Source organism: Perissodus microlepis, chromosome 22, assembly GCF_051167445.1.
Source record: "Perissodus microlepis isolate ML-2025 ecotype Zambia chromosome 22, ASM5116744v1, whole genome shotgun sequence".
Classification (NCBI taxonomy): domain Eukaryota; kingdom Metazoa; phylum Chordata; class Actinopteri; order Cichliformes; family Cichlidae; genus Perissodus; species Perissodus microlepis.
Window position 1 is genome coordinate 33,277,158 of NC_140481.1, and position 21,570 is coordinate 33,298,727.

The following is a 21,570-nucleotide window of genomic DNA, read 5'->3' on the forward strand; positions in this document are numbered from 1 at the left end:
ACACACGTCAGTGTTTCTTGGGGAAAGATGATTGTTAGCTGAAAACCCATTTTTAGTGTTTCAGCGCCTCTTTGCTACCCTGATCTCCTTTGTCAGTATGTTTCTGGCCTGGGTATACAGGATTCTGTGCCCACTCCTGTAGGCGTCATTATCCCTGAATTTTCCTGTAAACCAGGGTTTGTTGTTATTGTATACGCAGAAGGTTTTAGTTGGCACAACTTTGTCCTCACAAAAACTGATGTAGGATGTCACAGTGTCAGTGATGTTGTCCAGGCGTGCCTCAAAAACACTCCACTTCCTGCATTGTCTCACAGCACAAGGCCAGGCAGGCGTCTGTGGCACTTTTATTTTGACTGCATTGTTTATTGTTGTGTATTGTAAACTGCAGTATATTTACTCTTTATCATGCTGCTGCATGCATACAAATGTCCATTTTATTTGCAATAAACCAAAAACAAACAAACAAACTAAAAACCCAAAACAAAACGCAGGTACACAGTGAAAGACCAGTTGTCCCAGTTTTACACTGGGACTTGAAAGCAGCTTACATTTGTGGATCTGTCTGGCTGTGGCGGAAACCCCCACGTGGGCATGTGACGTGATCTGTGCGTGTCGGGCGATTGGTGCACATTTAAGGTTTTGTGAGTGAGGACAGATGTTTAGACATTTGTGTGCACAGCTCAGTCAGCTCAGGACTGGGAACACTGGTCTCTCCTCAGTGTCTGTGAGAGAGGAGTGTGGGAGCCCTGGGTGGCCTCACAGGTCACAGAGCCCACCTTCTCCCACTGGTCTGCAGGGAGCCTCAGGGTGCTGCTCCAGCTGTAGAAGCCGTCCTCCTGCAGCACCCCTGGGCTCCTGCCCTCCTCCCAGCTGCTGCTGCTGCTGCTGCCGTCCACCTTCCAGGACAGACTCCAGTCTGAGGGGAAGCCCTTGTTGGCCAGGCACATGAGCGTGGCCTTCCCCTGCTGCAGCTCCTCTCTGGAGGGGGGCAGCACCGTCAGGGTGGGTGCGACTTGTCCCACTGGAGGAGGACACAGAGAGACAATATGAAGAAATTTCATGCAACAAGAAGAGAACCTCCACCCTGTTGGCTGCAGCTGGGGAGGCTGCTGGTTCTGGTCTTCAGTGTTTCACTTCCCTCTCTGAGCTCACTAATCATTTTTCAGTTCAATCTACTTTTACAACAACAGTCGCCTGAAGGCACTTTATATTGTAAGCAGGGAAATCTCAGTTTAGTTTCATGAACAAAGTCAAATGTAGATTTACAGGTATCACTGCTGAACACGACCACAGGCTCACCTCAACATTTAGATGTTCTTTAAAGCCTCTAAGACGTTTTACATCTCCAATAAACATACTAGTGTAGCATGTGCTTCAATCAGTCACATTATGTTAGAATGAGGATGTTACATGTCATTAAAAAGGAAGACTGAGGACAACACGTGCAAAGATTCCCAGGAAAAATCTTTACACACTCTTTCTTTGGTCATTATTATGAAAAATATCATTTAATACTATAATGTGTTTTCTTTGAGTCACATTTTTTAATCTAATCTTTGTGGACAGAATCATGAACTAAAGCAGCGTCTCCAATAACTAACAGTATTTTCTAATAACATTATAATTTATGGTTATATACACACTGTGAAAATGACCAGAGAAAAACGAGTTTCTTCATCAAACTAAATATCATCTGCAAAATTATTCAAAATTATTTAAAAATCAGAAAATAAACCCCAATTTTTTAACCTTTTCAGCAAAAATAATCTCGATTAATTTCATGTAGAAGTCAAAGAAGCTTACAGTCAACATCCAGCCTGGTTCCTCCACTGAACGTGTGCCACAGTGATACAAACTGACCAAGGCGTTGTACAAAAACCTGTAGAGAGACACGGCTCTCTGACTCTGAACACAAACAGTCTGTGAAACACAGCTGCTACAGGGAAATCCACTCAGAGTGACAGAAATCACAACAAGAAGAATTTATTTTAAATTTAAAGCGTCTTTCCTTTCTCTTTTCAGTTTTATGTAAAAAAAGGTATTTAAAGTTCAGCGCTGCACATTTATTGTTGTTTGCTTCTTTTTTTGAAGCCAAACCAGTCAAACGGTACTTTAGAGGCTGTTTGTCTTGACCAGTGTTGGGTAAGTTACTTTTAAAAAGTAATTAATTACTAATTACTTAATCAATATTGTATTTAAAATACTTATCTAATTACTGTGTCTGAAAAGTAACTTAATTACTCAATAAGTAATTTAACTAAATACTTTTTAAAATCCCTATAAACCTTGAGCGGGCAAACAATAGAAATTAAACTCTTTAAATAATAATTTTTTTAAAAGATGGAGACTCTACAGTACGCAGCGGTAGCATCTCTTCCACAACGTAGCCTGCAGTCATTTTTTAAGCTCCCCTTCAGACACTTTCTGTGCTGCTGAAGTAAAATCAGGTTTTGCTGCTCAGCAGGAGTTGCTGCGGTGTTATCCATGGATGATGAACAAGGATCACTCAGAAGTGTTCGTCTATGCTCCGTGTCAGGCGCTTCAGTAGGTTACTCGTGCTATGAACAGCAGCCGATAGTTTTTACATATTACTGTAACGTTCTTGTCTGCTTGTTTCAGAAAAGTGAAGAGACGGGAATATGTCCATTTCAAAAAACAGCCACTCGCTTCAGCCGAGTCCGACAGCTTCTGCTGTAGAATACGACTGTGCAGCAAACTGGTGCGAAATGACGCGCAGCTGCACTACAGCGATGTTAAAGCGGCAGAGTTTACTTTTACCTTTAAAAGATCAATTATTGAAATTAAATAATGATATTCAGCGAGTTTAATTATTTTAAAATGTAACGCAAGTACATTGTAAGTAACTGTAATTAAAATACCTAAAAATGAACAGTAATCAGTTACTCTACTTTTTCAGTGGAAAAGTAATTTGATTACAGTAATGTGTTACTTAGTAATGCGTAGGGATGGGTACTGGTATCCGGTGCCATGATGGCATAAACGGTAGTAACCAGACCGAAAAGCAGCGCACATTTCGGTGCTTTATTTCGGTCCTTTTTTTTCCTGAGCTGTGATACACTTTAGATTCTAGCCAATCATTTTACGTTTCCGAGGATAGTAGGCGGGTCCAGGTACGTACGTTCTTTTAGAGCAGAGCTACAGATTAAAAATGCCCAAGGCGAAGCGGTCAAAAGTCTGGCTGTGCTTCACAGCAAAAGATGCAAACTCAGCAGCCTGCAACAAGTGCTTTAAGGTGATACTGTGATACTGTCAAAGGAGGTAACACCTCGAATCCGATGAAACACCTGGCGACGCATAGCGTTTTTTTTTAAAGCTGAAAAATGCGGCGTATTTGATAGCTTGCTGCGAGACCTCACACCAAGCACATCTACTGCGGGTGTGGTGCCTGTTATCAGACCCGGAGTTAGCAACATCCCCCAAAAACCCGAAGAGGAGAGTCCTGGCCCCTAGCCCTGCCAGTGTAGCAGAAATGATGAGGATGATGATGCAGCAGCAGCCGTTCTTCTCTGCGTGAGTAGCTTAATGTTGTTCGTGTGTAACTTAAGTTGAGTAGGCTAACCACGTTATTACATTAATGCATGTAAGGTGAACTAGCAAACATCATCATAGCTACATGCGGCTGTCTTCTTGTTTGATGGCAGATGCTCCCTTCACCCTGGCCAAAAAGGCTAAAATGAGCAAAGAAAAAGTGGAAAACAGTTAAACATGAGAGGTTTTTGGACAAAGTTTGTGTTTTTTCCATTGTTTAAGCACTGCTTCCAGCCAAGAGTGATACCATATTAGTGATGGGATTTCCGGCTCTTTTCAGAGAACCGGCTCTTTTGGCTCCGAACCGGCTCTTCAGGTTGTTTTGTTGCTTTAATTAATTTATTATTAACAACAATATAAAATTATGTACAAAAGGAATTACTAGTGTAAAAAACAAACGTGGTTTTATTTATATATGTTTATCTATAAATATATACGGTGGCCCCTAGAGACAAAGCACCTACAAACTCCAAAACACATTTCTAGCATTAACTGAACTTCCAAAACAGAGCTACCGAGATCACTTAAATTACAAAATTGAAAGCATATGTGTATTGTTTGTGTATTTATACAGAAGCACTCATATATATTCAAATAATTTAAAAAAAATGTTCATTTACCTGTTACTACCACACACCAAATCCGGTCGTTGGTACTTGCTGGCTTGTGTAGCCTCTAGGTAACAAAAGCTCAACACTGCCCCCTAGCATCCTGGAGCACTTCTGTTGTGTTTTGTACGTGTTTTGTCTCTAGGGGCCACCGTAAATATACTTTTATTTATTCACTCCACATAAAATGTAATAAATAAATCATATAATACAAAAATCACCTATTCACATTTCAGCTTTTAACTATTTAAATTTTCAGCTTTTTCCTTTTAAACAAATTTAAAGTGAAACAACACAAAACTCTGCAAACCACAACACAATTAAATATAAATTAAAATATGAAAACAAAAAGAAGATGCACATTCTCTGATATATGGACCTGCATGAATAAACTTTCTGAATCCTTTATCATCCGTAACTGAAAATAGTTGTGGATGATTACTATACCTTTCTAATGTGACGTTGTTGTCCCTGGCTCTCTTTCTCTCTCCCTCCCTCCTGCTACTGTGAGTGTAACTACCGCCTCTCCCCCCTCTGCCCAGCGCAAAGCACAAGGCTTGTTATCTTTTTACAAAAAAAACAGCTGAACATGAGAGGTTTTTGGACCAAGTTTGTGTTCTCCATTCTTTAAGCACCATTTCGAGCACCGTTTAAGCACCAGCACCGTTTCAAAAGTACCGGCTTGGCACCGGTATTGGATAAAACCTAAACGATACCCATCCCTACTCATCAGCAGCAATGACGAGTCGGCGTACAGAGATGAGGGACATTAACGAACTCTATTGGACTCCGCACACCGCTGCCTTTGTAAATACAGATGCTGCTCTATGGTCAGTCCTACTCTCAGGAATCCTGCTCATGTTGATCACTTTATTTCACACTGTAAACTGTAAAGCTGCTACGTTGGTCATTTCAAACCACTTCAAAGTCACTTTAAGTCTCAATTGTAAAGTTTAGACTGTTATTAACTCTTTTTACCTCATAGTGTACATTTACTCCCCTTACCTCAGTCTCAAAGTGTACGGTTAATCTTACTCTTCCTATATTTATTGTTGTTCTTTTGCACTGAATGGAGCTGGAGCCTCGTCGTCTCGTCTCTCTATGGCAGAGATGACAATAAAGTTTACTTTCACTTTCTACCAGGATCGGTGCTTAAATGGTGAATGCACTGGTTCTTCTACTCCAGGGGAACTTAAAGCGCTTTGTACAACACGCCTCACTTACACATTCAGACGATGCTGAAGTGCTTTCACACACATTCATACTCCAGTGTGTGACCACGAACCTTCAGTTAGTAGCAGGTTGCTCTACCTGCTGAGCTACTGCCACCCACTTCTTCTTTGTTTGTGTACTCTTGCTCTGTCCTGGTCATCACACAGAGATCCCGCTGTGTGCTGGTAACACAACATCCAGAACACAAAGAGCCACAAAAGAACACAATTACACAGGCTCAAGTTAGATTTTACCAAAGCGCTAACTGTGTTCATCTCAAAGTGACCATTGAGTAGGTCTCTATTCAATCTGTCTCTCAGTCCTCACACTTCACAATATCATGCAAGTCAGAAAGGCTGCAACATAACAGGCTTGAATGTATGTCATAGCTATGCTCCTCCCATGTTGTGTAAGGCTGACCAGTGAAACACACTGGAGGCATTTACCTGGTACACGGTGGGACTCTCACCATTTGGTTTAGAACTGATGAAGCTTCACGGATGAAACTTAAAGAAGTGTGTCGCTTTCTTTCCAGCTGCTCAGACCAACATGTGTCTGCGCAGACTCTCGGTCATCCAGAGAGTCTGCGCAGACACATTCATATTAGATTACTTTCACTGCTGATGTTGTTGGTGCATTCATACAGACCATCAGTGCTTTGAGACACGCCTGTGTGTGGTGTCATTTCCACATGTTTGAAGCAGCACAGACTTTACTAATCTTACTCATGGAAAACGTCTGCTGTGTTTATCTTGGGAATCGTCCTGATGTTCAGGAATTTGGGGTCATAATTATGTAAAAATCAGTATGTCAGTGGGAAACTAAGCTGTGCACATTAATGCTGCTGATGTGTGCATCTTACATTGGTGTGTGTCCATTGAACTGTGTCAGCCTGACTGAGGGAGGTTTTTGTACTACGCTGTTACGCTGTGTGAACACGTCTTGATTGTTCCACCATACGACGCTCTGACAGTAATAAACTCCTGAATCTTCAGCCTGGACTCCTCTGATGCTCAGAGTGAAGGTAGTTTTAGATCCACTTCCACTGAAACGATCTGAAACTCCAGACTGATGAGATGTAGCTTGATAAATCAGGAGTTTAGGAGCTCCTCCAGGTTTCTGGAGGTACCAGGAAAGCAGGTTTTTCTTATAGTAATTACTGTAAACACTTGTACTGGTTCTACATGTGATGGAGACAGACTGCCCTGCAACCACAGACTGAGCTCCAGGAGACTGAGTCACGATGATTTGTCCTGATGAACCTGGAAAAGATGGAAAAGAGGAGAAGGGTTACTGAGACAAATCCAGCGTGGAGAAAGATGATCAGCATCCAAACAGAAGATGGAGAACAGATGGAAGAAGGTCACTGCTGCTCGTTTCAGTGTTCACGCTGAAGCCACGCGCTCACAGAGAGTCTCACCCTGAACAAGGAGCCCCAGGGTGGCCAGCAGTAGAGTCAGTGACATCATCATTGTGCTGCCGGCGTGTCAGTGTCTCTGAAAGGCCTGGACAGACACTGATCAACACTGGCCTCTTAAGGGCTGTGAGCAGAGAGGCAGGACACGTATGCAAACACACAGAGTCAGTCAGCTGGAGCCGTCCTCAGCACATCACCACCTTTCCTCCTCACTCGTGGCTCTACTCGCCGCACGCTCGTTTATATAAAGTCCACAGTCTTCTCAGGATCGTCTACAAATCAAATGTATTTAATCGAATGAATGTAAAGTTTGTTTTAATACTTCAAGTCAACCCATCTGAGGGAAATCTGTTTTAGAAATGTTATTTAAGTAACCAGGAGTTATCCTGACAGAAACGGAATAAGTTCATAAAGTCAAATAAAATCCTACTGTACCAAGCTGAGGTCAGGCCGCTGTGCTTTACTGACACTCAGTGGTTAAACCAGCAACAACAGTTCAAACATCACCTTTCATTTGCTTTAATTATGAACTCTCATTAGTTGGAAGCATTAAAGATGTATCTCTACAGAGCCGCCAGCAACATTTCTTTTTCCTGTTTACTTGACTTCATGGCCACAATGAGTGGATGGAAACTGCTCACAGCTGCGTCTTTGTCTCGTCACTGCTGTGTTTAATCAGGTGGAAACTTTCAACTTCATGAACATGAAGCCCCACAGCCCACAGCCTGTTTTCACTTCCCACTGTTAGAGTTCACAGGAGATTCAGAGCACACATCCAGACTGAAACACGCTGGACATGAGTTAATTCTTTCTCCTTAATCGAATTCTCCATTTTAAATATCACCATTTGTTTTTTTAACCCACCATCTTCATTCATCTGGACCTGAACCTTACTTTAACTCATCTACACTTTGTAGAGGCAGAGCAGCGGTGGCAGTTTGTGCAGGTGAACTGCTGTTTCAGAATAGCTGGTGTTTAGGATTGACTGGTGTTTCAGAATAGGGCTTTGGAGTTGATGTCACGCCGCAGTGCATTGTGGGAGCGCGGCACCTTTTTAGCAGGTTACGAATCCAAACAAACACTGTGTTAGAAGGAAGATTGCGACCAACCATACTTACAAGCAGCTCAAAAGAAAAAGGACGTTATAGAGACCGGTTGCGTCCAGATGCAAAGAGACGGTACTTGCAAAAAATAGCGTGCACTGGAAATGTGGACCCGTGTGAACTAACGGCCGTGGAGTAGAAACCCTGAAGACCAAGTGCTATTGACTTAGACTGATATATTTTCGTACGTTGTCTGTGTGCATACACGGCGAACAAATTTGGCAATTATAAATGTCTGGAGGCGCACATCCACCAAGGATCGGTACAAGATTTGGCTTTTTTTAAGCCTCCACGTTGTGAATTCGCCGTCATTCAAACAAAGGTAAGTCAGCTCGAGTACTGCGAGTAAAATGCGTTTGATTTCCACCCGAACATTCAGATTAGTGCAGCATAAATTCATTCATGAGGGGAAACTACAGTGAGAACATGTGGAGGCTGTTAGATGGATAACATAGTGAGTTCAGTGCACTGATGTGACATTGTCCTGAAGGACTTAGTCATTCTCTATGGTTAAAGAAATTGCACTAATTACTTCATATTTATTATAAATCATCCTAATTATACATCTTGCTTCCGTGTTTGTGTCCTGTGTAACTAAAAATATATTCTATTTTGGTTTTATACATCGATTAATGACCTGCAGAATCTCCTTATCATATTAAGTGATTAATAAAAGTCGAACTTTATGCTTTCTCCATCTCTAAAGTGATGACATCCTTGCATTACATACTTTAGGTTCATTTTTTGCTGGCAGATTAAAATAAACAAACAGGCAGATTTAGATTACAACATGCAGCGTTGTATAGATGGACACATAAAAAGTAAAAAAATCACATGTATGTGCTAACTTTCTAAACACTTTGTTACAATTGTGATAAATGGATTTGAAAGTAGATTAAACACATTTGTGTCGGCCTTGGCTCATAGTTCTTGTCTTTAAATGAACTTTGTCTGTGTGTGTTTCAGGTGCTGCACTCTCAAAGACTGAATGAACCAGCATTGCAGCCATGGGTCACTGTGAGCATCACAGGGAAGGTTGAAGCCGCCCGCTGCACCTGTATGGCCGGAGTCGTGGAGACCTGCAGCCATGTCACTGCTCTTCTGTTTAAAGTAGAAGCAACAGTGTTGATCCGTGGCACAAGGACTGTTACAGATGAACCTGCATACTGGGTTTTGCTTTGTAATATGACCAAGATACAGTCAGAGGTTGGCCATAAGATAGACTTCTCCTCTTCAGCTGCCCAAAAAAAGGCTCTCGATCAAAACATAAACAGACCATCTGTAGTGACAGGGAAAAGAAGCCGTCCTCAAAACAGAAAGATTCCACCTGTGGAGGAGTTGGATCAACTGATAGCAAAATATTTCTCCAAGCATAGTTCTGTTCTGAATAACCCATAATGTTTTATTTAGGGGGGCATGTAAATAATTTGCATTTACTGAATATGTACTTACTAAGTACCACAGTTCAAAAGTTGAATAAAGAAATAAATGTTTGCCTTTTTTAATTAAAAGCACTTTGAACATCAGTTACAATGTAGAATCAATGTCATGTATAGTTTACAAATGACAAAATGTTCACATAACATCATGACAGCATTTAAATAATATCACCCACTGCTAGCATTCTGTAATTTACTGTCTCTTTTGAAAATGTATCACTACATATACAGCACAAGACTTTTAAGAGTATTTAACAAGAGTATTTTCCCTGGTTTTACTACCACACTGGGGCACATGTTCACCAAACGCAGCAAACCATCTTATCCAGGAGGGTCACCTCTTCACCCTCACATGGAAGAACTAACCTGATTAGCATGGTGGTATGTAGCATGTGGTTTGAAGCAGGTCCCATGTGTAGCGTTGGAACCCAGTCAGGATGTTTCATCCATTTCATTGGCTGGTTTGCTGCAATAATGAAAAACAATTAGCAACTCTATAAATAGAAGGTAGTTCTACAAAATCACTCATTAGGATGTTTGTTCTAATTTGCTATGACCTCAGAGCGCATTGAAAATACAACTAATAGGCTATAAAGACTGATATGAACTTATTTATAACTTAACTGAATGAAAATGTCTGGAGCACCAACAGATATCTGTGGCTGGTAGAGAGCTGGACATCAGCTCGTCTCACAGCTGCTATCCAGGCTAGACGCCTTCGTTTGGTAACATCTGATACACGAGCTGCCTCATGTTGCTTCCAGGTGGGGAAAGAATAAAAACAGCCCATTTTCCAGCTTATTCCCTTCCCGATCGTGCGCTCTAACAACCAACAACACAGCAAGGACGAACCATTGCTGATGCTTTGCTTCTTTGTTTGACCTGCTAAAATGGCACCTCGGCGGTCACACCCCCTTCCGTGACATCACGCTTCGAAGCCCTATAAACAGCGTTGGTCAAACAGATGTACGTAGACTTGCTTTTCAGGAAACCCAGGCAGTCAGTGTTTGGTGTTTGCTGACGCATTTCCGTGCGTGTCTGCTGAGACAAAGCAGGAGAGTCAGAACGACACTTTGTGTTTCTGGGTGTAAAAGCTCCACCTGAGCTCTGAGAGCCGCCCGCCGGCAGAGATCGAACATCTGCAGCTGTTCATGAACCGGACTGACGGCGGTGGACGGCAAGTTTTTATCTTGATAAGAAGATGTATGAAGGGGTTACATATACTAGAAAGAAGCTGTTTTTGACTGTGCATCATTGAGCCCAGTGTAAAGAGCTGTGATCTTGTATTTGTGACAACTGCCCTCTTGGCCTGATCTCTCCTGGAAACCATAGCATCTACTTCGTGATACGAATGCTCTTTCTGGCTCAAAAGAAAATCTTCATGAGCGATATGGTTGATCTTTTTCTGACAGATTATAGGTCAACAAGTCATTTAGCACAGTTTAAATTCCCACAATCATTCTTCAACAAGGAGGCAAGGATTTGGTCAGCAGGTTGGTGTGCGCCTGCTGTGGGAGTGCTGGAGTCCCAGAGGTGACCTGCTGAGGCGGGGCCTAGATGGAAACATCATGCATACATGACCATGTGGCCATCTGACTGTGGCCACGTGGTCATCCTGAGTAAGACATGGGTTATGGTCTCATCAGAGTTACAAAGCATGAAGGTCTGCTTTGGGTTCGCTGCCTACGAGGAAAGAAAGATCAGGGAATTCAGGGTTACATCGTGATATGAACTCAAGTTTCCTTTAATTACAGCAGATTTCTCAACGAATTTAATTTCAAATAAGGTTAAAATGAGAAAAAGAAGGATTTGGTGAGAAATAATTTCGAGTGAGACAAATCTACATGATTTCCACATCGTAACAACGCCACTTTATCTCAGGAGGCGTGGCTACAGAGGAGGTCCAACATATCCAGGCTTGCTCTGCGTTAGCTGGATCAGTGAATCCTACAAGCCCAGTCAGCGATAACAGCCATGCCACGGTGGTTATCTGATGAACCGGGCTCTCTGCTGCAGGCTCAGTGCTGCTGTTTGTTTCTAAGGTGACGGCTGGATCCATGGAAACATGAACGCTTCCTGTCCCACAGCCTGAGACGTGAAATCAGAGCAGAGGAAATGAATGTGATGAAAGTTTGAGTTACAGGTGTATACATATATACACCTGTAACTCAAACTTACAGAGTTTGAGACTAAAAACAATTCTGCAGCTGAATAAAAAACAGATCAGAGCCAAAACACAGTCATGTGACTCTGTGGCGCTACAGCTCTCTCTCGCTGAGTCTCTCTGAGCATGCCCAGACGCACTTCCGGTGCAGACATGTCGAAGCTCGAGCTGCTGCACCTGCTCATCAACCAGCGGCTCACTGAGGCCGCGTACGAGATCTTCCACGGTCTTCATTCAGCACCATGGCAGAGTACGAGGAGGACACCTCCCGCTCCCGCCTGGCGCTCGAGCGCCAGCGGCGGTTACTGCAACTACGTACAAAGCTGCGGGTCAGCGTGCAGCGTGAGGGTTCGGTTAACCACGTGACTCTCCGGGGGAGGAGAGGCCAGGTAAAAAGGGGCGGGGAGGGATGAATACTTAATTGATCATTTCAAAATAAAAGCAGGTTAAAGTGGCTCGCATGCACAGAGAGGCCTGAAGTCAGCAGATGAAGGAAGAGGAAATCCTAGGAGCTCTCACAGCGGTCGTCATGGCAGCGCTGACATCTGAACGTGTTCGTGACCTGACCCACGGGAACACGCACGTTTGATGCTCTGCGGGAACACCCGATCAGACTCTGGATCGGAGACATCGCTGTGACCACGGATGGGAATCAGTTCGATTCCTTATCGAGGTCTCTTTGTTGTGATGTTGGTTGATTACATTCATTACGATACATCAATTACAATATTACACAGAACACTTTATTAAAACGAATGCAGCACGTTACTTATTAGGTACAGACATCAGTCATACTACTCGTTATGTTACTTTCACGTTACTCTGTAAAATATAAGCCTGAGGCTCCAGCGCCACACCCCAGCACAGATCCCGTCCTGATGAGGACACGTCAGACCTTTGTCTTAAACCAGCACAAAGAGACTTTAAAGAGGTGGTCTGAACTTTTACTGTAGCTCAGGTTTGCTCCTTTGATTCAAACCAGCAAAAATGAAGGCAGAAAACTGCAGTTCGTCATCCTCATCATCCAGGTAATCCCACGATTCGACAGTGAAAAAAGAAAAGTGCTGAATGATTTGAGCTGACTGTGCTGAGAGCTGCTGAGTCCACTGCCTTTGACAAAAACTTCAAATAAAATTCAGAGCCTTTAAAATCTGCTTTTCTCTCACTGTCTTTACATTTATCAAAGTCTTCCTCTCTTTAATATTACCTCATGAAACCCAAGGTAAGAAGACCTGCTACCTTTACACCAGCAGATGGCAGCACAGCACCTCCAGTCACCTCCACGACGCCTGGACCTGGAGGCGGGTTCTTACTGGAAGGATAAAGCGAAGTCATCAGAGGTGTGCAGGATGGTTTTCCTGTTCGGATCCTCAGACGGGGTTCAGACTTTCAGCTTGTCAGCGTTTATGTCCTTCGTTTTATTTAACGGTTATTTTATTGCGGTCATCGAACAGCGCGCCGTGCTTCTAGCTTTACAATCACTGTTTGAATTTCACAGCTGATGGTGCTGTTCGACTGACCGCAGCAGAAGGTGATCAGCAGTGATCCAGGACATCGTCACAGTGCCATTACTCCTCCAAGGACCTCTGCAAACAGCTACAACAAACCACCTGACAGCCGGTTCGAGTCCTCACGCCGTCTCAGGGTCATCGCATCGAGGATCCCTGAAGCTGCATTCGGGACACGTAAAACACCCAAAACTGAAAGCAGGAAGTCCTTCATACAGTCAGATGATGTTTGTCTACAGAGGTGTGAGAAACTCATTCATATGCTTTTAATTAATTTGGCAGAATTGAAATGAACCAGACGACACCGCAGAATATCAAACACACCGCTCACTTAAACCATCTGCTGCTGGAGAACACTTCCTTTTTCCCAGTTTTAGGAACTTTGTCAAGGACATCTTTATCCTCGGCAGGACCAACGGGTCCAAAGATATCTCAGACTGGAGACTGAAACACTGAGCGGATAAAAGACCTCAGAACCAGAACACTGACCTGTTTTAAATATCCATGCAAAGCTTACTGTAGTCATCACAGCTCATCAACCCAACTGACTGAGAATAAAACATTAAACAGTTCAGGGCCTGCTGTGCTCTGTCCCAGGGAGCGCTGCAAGAAAAAGCCTTGGCCAGGCTGTGCACTCAGGAACAGGGCCTGTAATAACGCCTGTGGTTACTCCGTTCAGCTGTCAGTCAGAGGCACTGCTCTGTAAACGAAACACACCAATGCAACAGTCTGTGTGTGGACACTTAACCAAAGAGTTAAGTACCTATATATTTACAACAGGACATCCTCCTCAGTGATGAAGGAACCAATAATCCTTGGTCCACTCTTGAACTTTGAACCCTAATGAAGACGATGCATTCAAGGTCCCCACAAATCTCACTGGGCTGTTTGCTGTGTCCCTCAATTCAGCACATCAACCATCAGGAAGCGTTCTGACTTATAATATCTGTGTTTCAGCACCGTTTCCTGTTAATCACCCATCTTTTCAGAATAAGAGTCCACACAAAGAAGAATCACTCTGCTGCCAGTACTATTCCACAGTAGCCTTTATTTACACCGTCATCCACATTGTTAATTAATAGCAGTAAGGTAAACATAATAGTGTGTGACATTATTACATTGTCATTTCAGCGTAGCCCACAGGGTGGCGCTGTGAGTCCACAGCGTCTCTGCTCCTCTCAGCACTTCGGAGGACGAGAACCACGAAACGAATAAACAAAATCATTTCAAGGTTACAAGTGCATCTCATACAAAACCTTTAGAAAATACGCCAAAGTCTTTATGCTCTGCGGCGCCCCCTAGCAGCACCCAGTGGAAACATTCATAAAGGGCCTTTGAAGATTGACACGTGATTTTGGAGAGTTCATCACTGCTCACAGACTCTGAGGTGGTGTTTGCGCTGTGTGAAGGTTGGAGCGGCTCGCTGCAGGTCAGCCAATTATCTACGGCACGTTAGCAGGACTCAAGCCACGGATTTGTTACCAACTGAACCAGAACTCTGAGCAAAACATTAAAGCAGCATTTTCATTTGAAGGAAAATTCAAATACAAAAAGCTCGATGTGACACTTCGGTGTCTTTACGCAGCCCTCCTTGTTTTCCATTAATCAGTGTTTTACCTTTTCCACCGATTGGACGAATGCGAAAGGCAAACAAGTTGTTTTAGTTTCCGAGGCGACGCATTCAGGCGTGTCTGTGGTTCAAACAGCCGTCGCTCTCTTTAAGATATTCAGCTGACAGAGAGAGAAACAGACAAAATTTGGCATCTCAATGAATTCAATTTGGCTTATTGTTTATTAATAATAATAATAATGAGTATCGACGGGTTTGCCCTGTCGGCACAGAGCCACGAGGAAGGACAGTTCTATTCTATTTTGTATTATTTTTAACAATCCAGACCTGAAAACTCTCCACGTTGGTGCGTTTAAGGACAGTCTGAGTGTTTGACTGAACCTTGTTCGTCATCCTTTTCCTGACGTGTACGTTTAGCTGTCACGGCTGGATGACACCTCTCAGATATCCGTCGGCTCTCCAAAGCAGTGCCTGGAGAAACGCTCGGTGTCATTTTTCTATTCCCGCTCGTGTGTCTAACGGGTCGGTGTTCACAGAGGTGCGTCTGCAGTGATGCCACAAACGCCCGAACCTTCCTGTTCGGCTCGTTTTTAAATTCTGCAGAATCCCCTGCTGAGAGCAGAGGGAGGGATTGGCGGTAAATTTAGCCTCCGAGTCCTGCGGCAGCCTCCTTCAGTGACCACAGCAGCTGTAATCTGTGGTGACTACAGTATTTCAAACTGTTTGAATCAGGCGAGATGAAAGAGGATGATGTAAGCGCCTCAAACGCTGTGGCATGAATCCCTGTACGGTGAGCAGCAACCATCGCGCCACTGCTTTGGCCTCTTTTATTTAACCTCAACAAACGCATCACGCACCGCGGCTCGCTCTCGGCTGCGTGTTGCATCGTGTTGGTGCAGAGCTCGTCCTCCGCTGTGGACCGCGGTGAGAAGTCACGTCTGCAGGACGCGACAGTCAGTTCGCTCAGACGACTACACGTCACAGCCGCGTGTTCTGCATTCAAACCTACGTCTCAAACTTGTGCTGGTTAGTACGTCTGCCTGGTGTACCCCGGCGCTGTCCCTAAACAGCCAGGCGGGCCAGAAACCCTCAAACTATTTGGGCATAAATGAGATAAAGTAGTAGCAGCGCCACGCCAACGCTCGAATGACTGGATCTGAAAGTTGATGCCAGCTGTTTTTGGACATGTGACGAGATTACTGGTGTTTGTATCTGAAACTCTTCATGTTTTATGGTCTGAACGAGCAGGTGCAGAGGTCCCGAATCATCTCTTTATTGCTTCGTTTAGCGGCGCTGCCCGTGCGGCTCACTCGCTGGAGTGTTTGTGCCTCAGTGTAGTTAAAAGAGCTGCAGCTTTAGGGTTTGTGACATGAAGCAGGTGTTCAGGTGTTCAGCGCCCAAGTCAGAAACTGAATCCGTCTGTGGACAATGATGCTAACAGACCTGAAAGTGCATCCAGGTGCATCCACGCTGAGGCAACACGGAGAGCCGGCGTCACGTCACGCGCTGGTCTGCAGGGACCGCTCTGCGGTCTCACCTGTGTTGGCTCAACATGTTGCCTGAGCCCGGGGGCAGAAACAGAACCCGGCAGAGCCGCTAACAAACAGCGAGGTAAAGACAAAGCAGCTGATCCACTGTTCTTCAGCTGGGAGGAAACCCTCCCACAGACCGAAGCAAAGCAAACCTTCACCCAAATTACCACCAACAGAATCCTCACCTTCCCACTGCCTGCTGGGAAATGTAGTTTTTAATGAAGGTGCAGAGTGAGACTGAAGTCAGACTGAAATGTCTCCGCCACGGCAGACAACAGGCCACGCCCCCCCTCCCAGACTCTGGGCTGTTTCATGCCTGCACACATTTTCACATTTCAAAGGTTTAACAGGTACCTGAACGCATCACCAGCCTCGGGCGGAGCGAGTTAGCATTAGCTTAGAGGCTCACGGAGCATAGCTGAGGTGACGAGTCTGCCTCTGCTCCGCCCTCGTGGGCGCCGGACCCCGGACACCCTGGGAGGTCAGTGGGAGCATGAGTGTGGCAGTAATTTGGGTGAAACACCAATTTAAGAGCAAACTCTGTTAAAGTTTCCACAGTGTGCGCTCAGCTGGTGAAGAGAAAACACGCCCCCTTCAGACGGGGGTCTGGGTGTGACGCTCAGCAGGCGTTAATGCAAGAGGGTCGTTGTAGTGGTGTGGAGACGGTTATCACACCTGCTGGGCGACCTGCAGATACCAATATGGTATAAAAGACCGAGGTGGTCTGTCCTCAGAGTGCTGCTGAAAACACAAGTCTGCGCCCCCACGGGGACGGGAGCCACCCCTGCTGCGGGCTTCAGGTTTGCTGACGATCCTGGCGAATGAAATCCGGGCCCGACGACAGGATGTCGCATCAAAGTGCTCCGAAGAAAACTGCATTAATCTGGAATTCTATGGCCACCTCGAGCCGCCTTTGGAATGTTTAGTAGTTCGTGCTGGTTTCGAGCCCCGCCCCTTTCAATGAGCCAGAGATGCTCGAGTGGCGACGGACGGCGTCCTCTCAGCGGCGGGGCAGCAAGCACGGCTGAGGGGTGGTAACGAGGAGCGATGGGGACAAAAAGCTCTGGGTCTCTTTTGTGTCTCCAGCCCATCGGCGCTCTCCTCTCATCCTCTCTCACCAGCCCGGCAGGCGTCTAAGGACAGCAGCGGCCATGTCGGCGCGGTGCCCGGCCGCCTCAGTAGTTGTACTTTCCCGCCTCTGCGCCCGGTGACGTGGCTGTGTTTGGCAGGAAGAGCGGTTTAGGAGGGATCTGGGGTTTGAGCGACGCCGTTCTCCGGACGACGGCTGCCCGCTGGGCGTGCGGCCCCTCGCTGTAGCTGTGTTGCCGTGTGAGGCAGGCGCTGGCCACCGACGGCTGTTTGCTGTTGGCGGGGGCGGGGCCACCGCTGTTGTTGCTGCTGTTGTTAGTGTTCATCCTGGCGAGGAAGTGAGCATGCTGCGGCCCTCGCTGGTTGAAGCTGTGGTGGCGGGGCACGGCGCCACTCCCGCTGCCCATCCTGATGAGGGAGTGACGCTGAGAGTGGTGGCGCGTCACGGAGACGCCGCCGCCTCCTCCAGGTCGTTCTGGAATCACTTGCTGCTGGAGCGGAGTGGAGGAAGAGGAGGAGGAGGATGAGGGGATGGAGGTGGAGGAGGTGGGGTTGTTTGAGGATGAGGAGGATGAAGATGAGGAGGAGGTGGTGTTCTGAGGAGGAGGGTCGATGCGTTTGGGGAGGCCGTCGCTCGGCAGCGCGGAGGTGCTGTGGTAGGACGCGGCCTCATTCTGTTGCTGGTGACCGCTGTTGTTGTTGTGGTGGTTGCTATGGTGATGGCCGTGGTTGTAGTGGTGCGTGCGCGTCTGTGCGTGGTGGTGATGGTGGCTGTGATGGTGCCCTGCGGTGGAGCCGGACGACCCGGGGAACAGCGAGGAAGAGGAGGTGGAGGTAAGGACCTTGATGCCGCCGGTTCCCGACGCGCTGACCTCGTGGATGTGTTTGAGCAGCTCGTCCAGCGCCGACACGTCCACCACCGTCTGGGGGAGGGACTGCTGGGAGTGGTGGTGATGCGGGACTCCTCCCCCTCCCACCGCCGCCGCCCGCTCATCATTGGAGATCTTTCTCTCCTCTGGGAGATGCAGAGAGGTCGAAGAGGCGCCGACCCCGTGGGGCGTCCCATTGCTTAAACTGTTGCCATGGTGATGAGGGAAGGGAAACACCTGCTGGTTTAAGGAGTTCCCGACGACGGCCATGAATCCCAGACTGGAGGCGGAGCAGCTGGGCTTGTCTCTGGCGTTGTTGCAGTTCTGGTTCTTCTCGTACTGATGGTGTCGCAGCGCCTTCATGTTCTTGATGGGAAGCTCCGGGGTGGAGTCGGGCGTGGGCAGGCCGGAGAGCTCGCCATCCCCCTGTGACAGAGACTAAACAGAGGTCAGAGGTTAGACGCGACCGTGTCGTCAGTGTGAACGTCGAGATTAAAAGTTCTACCTGAAAACCTCAGAATGAGCTTTAGCGCTCACGTCACGCTGCGTGCTGACAGGAGAGGGCGCTGTGTGCAAAGCTTTAAGCACTTATGTGTTAAACCCAGCTGAGTTACATCAGTGTCTGAGAGCCGCATGTGTGCAGCAACCTCGGTGGAAACTTCATGCAGAAGCAGACACGTCTCCGGCGAGTCGGACCGCAGCCGGAGCGTCGTGCTCCATGGGTCGGAGTGACGCTCCGGCTGCGGTCTGGCTCAGCGGAGATCGGGATCGTCCACAGGAAGGGAGACTGGGTGAGAAGACCGGCCTGCAGCGAAATTTCAAAATAAAACACATGTAACATCTTTAATGTTAGCATTAAATGGCTGCGGCGTGTAAATGTGATCGATTACACGTCCAAGGTGTGTGCCTGCAGTCCGCTCCATCCTCCATCGCTCACACAGACAAACTCTGATTGGACAGATTCGCTTCCTACCTGGGACAGGCTGAGCTCGGGGTCGCCCAGCGGGAGGCCCTGGTGCATGGGGCTGTGGAGGTGATGCTCGGCCCGGCCGTTGGGGATGAAGGAGCTGTACATCTTCGGGGTGGACACGTCCAGTTTGTCCTCCTGGAGGAAGAGAAGAAGAAGAAAAGCTGCGATCGTTATCTTTGCCTGCCGTTTCATCTCTAAAGCACAGGATGACCCTTCAGTGGGAGGAGCCACGGAGAACAATGAGGAACTTGTATAAATATACATTTGAGCAGAGGGTCAGAGGTCAGCTCAGAGATTCAGTTTCCTGCTCAGGGACATGTGGACAGAGGATGGAGTTCCTAATGAAACGCTCGATAGTAATGAGCGAATAAAAGACTGAAGTGAGGCTTATTAAGTCTGACCCCCGGGGGAGGAGGAGGGGCTGAATATTAACACCGCTGCCTCTCAGCTCGCAGACGTGTTTCAGCTGCAGGGCTCAGGTGAGCTCTGATGAATCCGTTTCCTCGTCTCGCTCACCTTGGGCTGTCCGTCCAGCAGCCCGTTGAGCTTGGCGAGGGATCGCAGCGACAGGGCGTGAGGCAGCGACGCCTCCGGGTCCTTCCCCAGCCTCCGAGCCCGGTGGGCGGCGCTGCCGCCGCAGTAGCATGACACCAGGAAACCCGACAAGATGGCGCCCAGGAAGAAGGCCACCAGCACGCAGGCGATCAGCAGCGTGTAATGCACGTTAGCACCGGCACGCTGGTCCATGTCCGGAGGGCGCCGCACGCCTGGAAGACACAGGAGAAGTCATGTTTCCACCTGAGCGTAACACCTCAAGTCTTCCTGGCTTCTCCAGCACTAACACTGTGTGTGTGTGTGTCACATGCAGCAAGTTCCTGCAGGCTGCTTTGGCTCAGTTTGATGAAGGGGAGCTGACGGGGGAGGGGGGGGGACAGATGGAGGAGAGGTGAGAGTAAGGTGAGGGGGGGCAGAGAGAGAGGGTGAGAGACAGAGACGAGGATTGGACTTAATGAGGAGGTTCACAGGTAAGGAAACAGGATGATGGGGGAGGAGAGGAAGAGCAGGGAAGGACGTTAGGAAGGTGAGATCTGAGGTGGGGGGGAGTATGGGGGGGGGGGGGGGGGGGGGGGGAGATGAAAGAGAGAGCATCGCTCAGCAGCGCCTCATCAGGTCCACACATCAGCCTCTCAGATACAGTGACTCATCAGTCTGTGCACACACACACACACACGCACACACACACAGTTGTGTTTTCATGTCCTTGTGGGGACATCTCATTAACATAACCCTCCCCAGCTGTTTCCCTAACCATGAAATATGGACGCCTATCACAACATAACTGTTTCTTGTGGGGACGATCACTTTGTCCCCATACGGGCTGCTGGTCCCCACAAAGATATGCAAACATGGTACAAACACATACACACGGTCGGTGCTAGAGGTGGGAATCACCACACATCCCACGATACGATATTATTGCAATTTTTTAAAATATTTTGCGATATTCAGATTCTGTACATAAAGGTAAACTTTATCAATATTCATTTTATCTAATATCAAAGTCTCAGACTCAGTCTTTCTCTCATTTCAGTCAGTTTTATTGTTGACAAACTGAACGGTTTGTATTACAGTCTAGTCCAACTTAACTGAATGCAACCATCTGGTACAATTATAGCTATTCTGAACTATGCAATTTATGAAAACTATGCAGCCCATTCAGCAACTGAAGAATTTGAAAGTAAATTAAAACAAAATATAATTTTACATTAAATAAAAAAAGTTTTAAACTTAATTAAAATAAAACATGTCTTAAATTAAAATAAGTAAACTGTCATGTTTATTGCTGCCATAAAACAAGTTAAACACATTTGGAGAGTGAAGGAATGTCAGGATTCTTGCTCAGAAAAAGGATCAACATGCTCTGAAGTCAGAGCACAAAACCTTTTTTGTAACAAAATATCGATTTCTGCTGTCCCTGTATCGATACATTATTAGCAAACAAAATATCACGATACTACACAGTATCGATTTTTTCCCCCACCCCTAGTCGGTGCTGCACGGGTTTGTCTCACACGTGTGTTTGAAGTATGACGTGTTTCTGGTTCTGCACACATGTTTGTGATGTGTCGTGCTGTCTGCACTCGTCAAATAAAGCATGTATACACATAACTGTCACTTTTATGAACTTCCACTTCTCTCCAAAAACCCACCAGGGTCAGACTGAGAGTCGTATAAAGTACAGCGGCGGCTGAGGACTGGGGTAAAGTCACGCTCTTTCTGATGTTCGGGGCATCTGGAATGGTCCGCAGAACAAAAGGTGAGCGCTACCATCAGTCCTGTCTCAACAGTAAAGATCCTGAGACGTTCATGTGTGGGCTGCTTCTCATCCACGGGAGTGGGCTCACTCACAATTTTGCCAAAAAACACAGCCATGAATAAAGAATGTGACCAAAACATCCTCCCACAGCACCTTCATCCAACCATCCAAGAACAGTTTGGCGAACAACAGACTTTTCCAGCATCATGGAGCACAGTGGCCA

General features: G+C 46.4%; 1 protein-coding gene and 1 gene segment (V, D, J or C); both read right to left on the minus strand.

Annotated features, from left to right (window-relative positions):
- Positions 1–689: 689 nt before the first annotated feature.
- On the minus strand, positions 690–7,780 carry LOC146363624 (Ig kappa chain V-III region MOPC 321-like). The segment is given in 4 exon segments: positions 690–1,012; positions 1,804–1,855; positions 6,330–6,631; positions 6,790–7,780. Coding segments are annotated over 4 exon segments (729 nt in total).
- Positions 7,781–14,028: 6,248 nt separating this feature from the next.
- LOC146363625 (semaphorin-6D-like) overlaps positions 14,029–21,570 on the minus strand; it is a 111,857-nt gene continuing 104,315 nt past the window's right edge. For all 7 annotated transcript variants that reach the window (XM_084918748.1, XM_084918745.1, XM_084918744.1 and 4 more), the window contains 3 exons: positions 19,547–19,797; positions 19,034–19,165; positions 14,029–18,498 (listed from right to left, as the gene is read on the minus strand). In XM_084918748.1, the coding sequence (XP_084774874.1) occupies positions 17,278–18,498; positions 19,034–19,165; positions 19,547–19,797 (1,604 nt within the window). In that variant the 3' untranslated portion in view covers positions 14,029–17,277. The remainder of the gene's footprint in view (positions 18,499–19,033; positions 19,166–19,546; positions 19,798–21,570) is intronic.